Source organism: Caretta caretta, chromosome 2 (assembly GCF_965140235.1).
Source record: "Caretta caretta isolate rCarCar2 chromosome 2, rCarCar1.hap1, whole genome shotgun sequence".
Classification (NCBI taxonomy): Eukaryota; Metazoa; Chordata; order Testudines; family Cheloniidae; genus Caretta; species Caretta caretta.
Window position 1 is genome coordinate 89,337,448 of NC_134207.1, and position 7,490 is coordinate 89,344,937.

The window sequence follows — 7,490 nt, forward strand, 5'->3', positions numbered from 1 at the left end:
TCCCAAGGAGTTTAGTCACAAATTTAATTAACGCATTATTTTTTTAAATGATCCTCATCAGCACGGAAGCATGTACCTCTGGCCGAAGTACGAAGGAGCATGCGAATGCTTAGCGTATCTGGCACGTAAATATCTTGCAGTGCCGACTAAAAAAGTGCCAGCAAATGCATATACTCACTTTCTGGTGACACTGTAAATAAGAAGAGGGAGGCATTATATCCTGTAAATGTAAACTAACTTGTTTGTCTTAGCAATTGGCTGAACCAGAAGTAGGACTGAGTGGACTTGTAGGCTCTGAAGTTTTACATTGTTTTGTTTTTGGGTGCAGTTATGTAACAAAAAAAAAATCTATTTGTAAGTTTCACTTTCACAACAAGGAGATTGCACTACAGTACTTGTATGAGGTGAATTGAAAATTACTATTTCTTTTGTTTATCATTTATCAGAGCAAATATTTGTAATAAAAAATCATATACACTCTTATTTCAATTACAATACAGAATACAATATATATGAAAATGTAGAAGAACATGCAAAATATTTAATAAATTTCTGTCATCACTCTATTGTTTAACAGCTCAATTAAAACTGCTATTCATCGCGATTAGTTTTTGTGAGTTAACTGTGATTAATCGACAGCCCTATTTTAAATGTTTTTATGTGTAAGGATATACAAATGCACACTTCATAAATAAAGACTAACTTTCATGAAGTTGCTTGTGGGCCCTGATGCCCACCTATACTTTTGACCCCTTCAGACACACACAAATAGCTACCACTAGCAGGAGATTTGTGGAAGACAGCAGAAGAGAAATAAAATCAAGTGTGAAATCCTGGGCCTATGAAATCAGTGCAAGCTTTTCTGCTGATTTCAGTAGGGCCAGGATTTCACCCCAAAACTTGAATCAAAGTTGTAATATCTGACTGTGGCTGAGCCAAAGGAAAATACAATTTTGCAGATATGCCTAAGATCACCGCCGCACAGCTTTAAACCTACAATTGCAACAGAAAATGCTTTTAAACAGAAAATTAAATGTAGAATGATTCTTTCTCAACGAGGGGAGAAAAGTTGGCCACCAAACTGTATTAACTCTGAGGTGCCATCGGAACACAAATTTGCTTTGTGTAGAATGAGAATATTCTCTGCTTTAGTCTGCCAGCAGCTTTTTGTGTTCGCTCTTTTCAGTCAGGCTCAGAACATAGAGAGCTGAGTTGTATAAGCCAGCCAGCATAACTGCACAATTTATCAAATAAGGGGGAAGAAGTTCAGATAAAAAAGCAATTTCAGAAGCTGTGGTATTACATCTGGCCTTAGAACGTAATAAAATAAAGAAACGGGGAATAGAGACTTTGTCGCTTCAGAGAGCAAGCAGTCTGTCTGAAGGAGTTAGAGGTACTGTGGCTGATAGGTTGGTAAATAAAATTTGCATGCAAGGCCCCAAGATGCATGGGATCCATGTAAACATAAGCCACAGGCAGCATATCATCTACCCTAAAGCTTCCAGCTGTCATTGCTGCAGATAACAAACCTCAGGTAAACATTTGAAATTCAGGCAGACCACAAGGTAATTCTGAACTTAGTAATGAAATAGAAAGAGAGTACACAAGACCAAACACTACAAGATTTTACTCGGACCCTAAAAATAGGGTTCATGCCTAAAAATAGAGAGCAAATACTGTCAAAAACAATTTTAAAAGTAGAGCAGAACATTTTTTTAGGCCCTCATAAAACACAAAAGTTATTGTGGATCCCATTATTACAATAGGGCATATTGCTTCTATTTTAAATTATACTTTCAGAAGTTTCAATTAATTCAGTGACATCATCAAGTAGAGCCACATCTTTAGATTTCTAATGAAATTTCTAGAATGAAAATTCACAAAAGTTATTTTATTTTTCTTTAGAAATCTGGTGACCTTCAAAATGACAGAATGTAAATGTTGTCAAGCCAGAAAAATATGGGAATGTTGCTTCTTTTCACTAAAGCCCTCAAAAAAAAAAAAAAAAAAAAAAATCAAAGGTCCAAAAAGAAGAATTTTGGTGTGCAAATATTTTTACAAATGCAAATTAAAATGACAATTCATGAAGTATTCCGCTATATGTTAATATTTTTATTCAATTAGGAAAAGCTTATTGTATCCAATGAACAAGAAGTTCTCCGTGTCCATTATCGAGCTGCAAGAACTTTAGCTAATCAGACGCTACCATTCAGTGCCTGCACCGTACTGCTGGATGCCGAAGTATATAATGTGCCCCTGGACTCTCAGGTAAAAGGAGATTTGTTTTAGGATTTCAGAACATCCAGTTAGATGATTCTCCTATTACTTATCTTTGATAAGTACTTTTAAGTCTGACTTGAGAGAAGATATTTTGGGTAATGTCCTGGTACCATTGAAGTCAATGGCAAAACTTCCTTTGTCTTCCTGGGTGTCTGGAGCATGGATGGGGGTGCGATTTTGCACAAATGTTGACTGGAAAAGCTCATACAATACCTGCCCTGTGTAGGCAATAATTAGTTTATTTGAAAAGTGAAAGTCCTTCACTTTCATAACCACTAAAATTTCACCAAATAATTTTAAAGATGTTAGCCACATTTGTAGTTAAACAAGCCAAGGTAAAGGTAGTCAGATCTCATGTTTTAGGGCATAAACTATTTGCCTGCAGAGCTGAGGAGGGATTTCTTCTCCCTAGCCAACATTGCACAATTAACTAGGTTTATTATAGGGGCTTGTTGCCATCTTCCTATAATTACTATTGGAGCAGGATACTAGACTCATAGACAAAAGACCCGATCCAGTATTTCATATAATCTATTCAGATGATTTGCTATCATTGTTGCTACCATAGTTTTAGGGTTTTTGTGAAGGGATGGATGAGTGCGGGATTCCAATGTGGTATAAGAAATGAAGTAGAAGGATATATCTGAACAATATTTGCATTAAAAAACTTGTATAGTGTATAATGTTTAAGAGATGTGATACCCTAAAATACTCTTCAGTAGTCTAGTACCTGGTGAAAGAGTGTGGCAGTTTTGTATTGTAAAATATCTGCCTGTTCCCGAAGGAATTTTTGAGGTATAGCAGTGTAGTCTTTCACTGAAGGAGTACTGTGGTGGTGTTTTTTCTTTTGGTGTTTGTTCAGTTTAGTGTTTATATAGCTTATTCTATTAACTATACTCCTCTTTGTCATAAAAATTCATAATTGCAAATGTGAAGCTCTTCAACGCTGCCAACTGATTTTCTTCTTAAAAGCATAGTATGGTTTCCCCAGTTTTCATCCTCAATGCACAATGTTTGTTAAAAATAAGCTGTAAACTCTGAGACTACTCTGTATATTTAATTGTGTGGAATGACACTAAAGTTTGCTGCTGTCATGATTCTGAATATGCTTACACATTATGAGCCTTCCATGAATAGTCCCAACAAAGAATGACAATGGAAATATGATCAGACCCCCATTTTGATGGTTGTGACCCCTTCGTAATAGAAGTAGTTTGATTTCTCTGTGGCTATAAGAAAAATACTAAGGCACTGAATGATGGACATTTTAAGGTGGAACATCTTTGCAAAGGGTTTTTGTCATGTGGAGTAAAAAGTAATATGGATCTTTCTCTTGTCCTGCTTTTGAATATCTTCTGCAGCCAATCAGGTCAGATTGCTGAACTTCCATTTTGTTGCTTTCCCTGAACCTGAAAGACAGTTTGGTTACTGGCTTTTTTTAAATAGAACAAGTAGTTTAGCAATGTTGTGGTAGATTTCTTAGTGTATATGAGCTAAATAAAATTTTGAAAGACATACTTAAATCTTTTACTTTTCAGAGACTCTTATCCATAATTGTTATACCTGGTATACAGCAGATAACTTTGGGTCATAGAATCTACAAACTCCAGTCTTTAGTAAGCATGGTGACTTCTACATCATTTGTGGTGTCAGCATGTAAAATCTTGATACGTTGAATCAAAGTCTACTATTTGTCACCTAAAAAAGTATTTTTAATGTATGGCCCTGTAAAGGGGGATGCTTGCCACCAGTGTCACCTCGTGGTTAGGCACGGGTGTGGCAGGTTGTCTTCTTCCCTGACATCCCCCCCTTTTCAGTTATAGTTCTGTCTTCTTGGTCTGTCCCTCCTTTTATGGATCAGCCTCCCCGCTCCTGCCCCAGCCAGGTCACATGTCCCATCCACCCATTTTGGGGTATACAAAAAGGAAGTCCAATCACAGAGAAGTCTTCAGCACCTGCAAGGGCTTCAGGGCTTTCACCTTTGTTTGGGGACTTTGCAATCTGGATTCTTGATCAGCCCAGTTCTTCCCATTGTGGATTTTCCGCTGAGGTAAAGGTCTCTGTTGTCATATCTTTTGGAGTTGGTAGGGGAGCCTGGGGTCTGATCCAGGGCCCAATGGTTAAGTTCTGCTCTTTGGGGTGCTAAGCAGCTGCCTCCCTGGATCACTTCCTACCTAAGTCTCCTTTTTCCCCATGGAGTAAATTTAAGAACCACAAATAAAGTTTCTGGCCTTTGTAATCAGTCACCAGTCTCTCCTTTGCAGGCTTTGTCAGGGCTGTGTTGCCAGATCTCAGGCAACAAGAGTTCCTGGGCCATACTTGCCCAGAGCTCGGAGCAGAGGTCTGCTCCCTTCCACTACCTGCTTCCCTTTTTAAACTCCACCTCATGCTTGTGCAAATTTTTCAGGTGTAGCAGGACAGAGCCATCTGGACCCAGAGCTGCTTTTTAATCCCTTGTTCTCCAGTATTGTAACAGGAATAAGTAATTGTTAACAACTTGCATTACCTCATTATTTGAAAAACTGTTTCTAATGTGTTTCTTTTGTAGGCTGATGACAGTAAAACATCAGTTAGGGATCGATTTAATGCAAGGCAGTTCATGTCATGGCTACAAGATGTAGATGATAAATTTGACAAATTAAAGGTATGTATCTGCATTTGTCCTTTCAAAGCCAAAAAATTAGACTACAAATGCAACTACAAAGATGAGATGCATAAGCATGGTATGAGTGCAATATCATAAATTTTTTGAGTGCAATATCATAAATTATTAGTGTCATGTAAGGAGCATTTAAAAGAAAAATTCATAATCTTGAGCAACTTTTATGTTGATATGTAAAGAAATTATTTGGTGGAAGAACCTGTGTTTTGTTAGTTTTTAATTAAATATCCATACACACTTAAGCCAAGTAAATATTATATTAGATATGGATTTCAACTTTCTAAAGTTTCCTTTAAAGGTCTTTGGTGTTACTTAAATGCAGTCTTCTTTTTAAAATGTTTGTTTTAAATATTTGAAAACATTAACCTAATTTTTCATTTTGAACAGACATGCCTTTTGATGAGGCAACAGCATGAAGCAGCAGCTTTAAATGCTGTACAGAGACTGGAATGGCAGCTTAAGCTACAAGAACTTGATCCTGCTACATACAAATCTATCAGTATTTATGAAATTCAGGAGTTTTATGTTCCTCTTGTTGATGTTAATGATGATTTTGAGTTGACACCTATATGACAGCTGGCTGTCTTTCAATGGAAACAGTCTGAGAGAAATGGACAGCAATGGGCAGAAATGTATGCATCTCTTGAGGTATAGCACTTAATTCTGTGGAATATCTCCTTGTCCAATAATCAAGGTATTCTTTCAGAAAAATAGTTCAAAGTCTTGTTAAATATGGTAAATGGATGATAGTAAATACTGTGTCATTTAGTGATAAATGACATTAATTATATTGGATGCTAGTTCCAAAAAGCAGTTTCCCAATAAATGCCATTATTTATATTTTAAAAGTTAACTACAACTTTAGAGCATATTCACTGAAAAGATGACAAGATACGGTGAGTTAACAGCGCTGGAAGTTGTTAACAAGTAAAATAACCACTGAAAAGCATTTGATATTTAATAAAGCCTGCTTTAAAGCTTTGTATTATGAAACTTCAGTAACAGTTGAACTCCCACAGAAAAACAATGACAAAGCCTGTGGAAGAAATACAAGATTTGGAAGGGAAAAAGTCTGTTCATTTTATTGTATTTGTAAATTTGTATAGTTTTCTTTTTGGAAAAGATGTAATATTGTCATTTTTAAATAACTTATTTTATACATATTGTGAAAATGTAAATAGTCTTGTAATTAATGTTGAAAACATGTACAAAAATAGATATTTTAATTGTAAAACTGTTTTGTCTAATGTTTTATTGGACCAAAGTTGTAGTTTTTATTAAGTGTAGTGTATTTCTGGTTGGCAGTTCTTTTAGTAAGGCATGTGTTTGATTTAGCTGCTTGTTTCATCACCATAACTGTAAAAGATTTGAAACTGAATGGTGTTGCATGCTTCACTCAACTTAACTCCCTTACTTCAGTATCTGATACCTAAATAACTGTAATATTTACAAAACCACATTTCATATTAGTCTGCTAGTGTAATGCCATACCTATGACTTACTATGGTGAAAATATTTTTGTTTAAACTAAAACACCTTTTGCTCTTATATGTTGGTCTCACAATAGAGCCTATTTTTTTCCCCAACAAAATGCCTTTGAATGAAAATTCTTAAATTGTACATTGTCTATTTTAATATTTACCTATGGAAAGATATGTAAATAGTTGTAAATATGTTTAATAAATTTTATTGGTCATGTTAACAAATGGCTGGATTTTTGACTGAAATTAAATCTTGAAGCTTTAGATACTATTTAACAAAAATTGTTTTAAAATTGATTTATAATTGATTAGTTGAAAGGGTCCAGAGAGAGAGAGAGTGTGTATAAATATATATTCTGATCACCTTTGCAGTAGTTTATGAACAGCTGATGATCAGGTAAGTTTTTAATCACTTCTATCATAGCCCCTGATCTACACTACGAGTTTAGGTCGAATTTAGCAGCATTAGGTCAATTTAACCCTGCATCCATCCACACAACCAAGCCTGTTTTGTTGACTTAAAATCTATTTCTGTACTCCTCCCCGGCGAGGGGAGTAGCACTAAAATCGACCTCGCTGGGTAGAATTTGGGGTAGTGCGGAAGCAATTTAACAGTACTGGCCTCTGGGAGCTATCCCAGAGTGCTCCATTATGACCACTCTGGACAGCACTCTCAACTCCGATGCACTGGCCAGGTAGACAGGAAAAGCCCTGGGAACTTTTTGAATTTCATTTCCTGTTTGGCCAGCGTGGCGAGCTCATCAGCACAGGTGACCATGGAGTCCCAGAATCGCAAAAGAGCTCCAGCATGGACCGAATGGGAGGACTGGATCTGATCGCTATATGAGGAGAAGAATCTGTGCAGGCAGAACTCTGTTCCAAAAGATGAAAGGCCAATATATTTGCCAAAATCTCCAAGGGCATGATGGACAGAGGCTACAAGAGGGACACACAGCAGTGCTACGTGAAAGTTAAGGAGCTGAGGCAAGCCTACCAAAAAACAAAGGATGCAAACGGTCACTCCGGGTCAGAGCCCTATACATGCCGCTTCTATGATGAGCTGCATG

At 36.6% G+C, this 7,490-nt stretch overlaps 1 protein-coding gene across 4 annotated transcripts in view; it reads left to right on the forward strand.

Moving 5' to 3' along the window:
* The window catches only part of ANKRD12 (ankyrin repeat domain 12), a 103,271-nt gene extending 96,623 nt beyond the window's left edge, over window positions 1-6,648 (forward strand). For all 4 annotated transcript variants that reach the window (XM_048840272.2, XM_048840273.2, XM_048840276.2 and 1 more), the window contains 3 exons: window positions 2,125-2,268; window positions 4,829-4,924; window positions 5,330-6,648. In XM_048840272.2, the coding sequence (XP_048696229.2) occupies window positions 2,125-2,268; window positions 4,829-4,924; window positions 5,330-5,515 (426 nt within the window). In that variant the 3' untranslated portion in view covers window positions 5,516-6,648. The remainder of the gene's footprint in view (window positions 1-2,124; window positions 2,269-4,828; window positions 4,925-5,329) is intronic.
* Window positions 6,649-7,490: the final 842 nt, after the last annotated feature.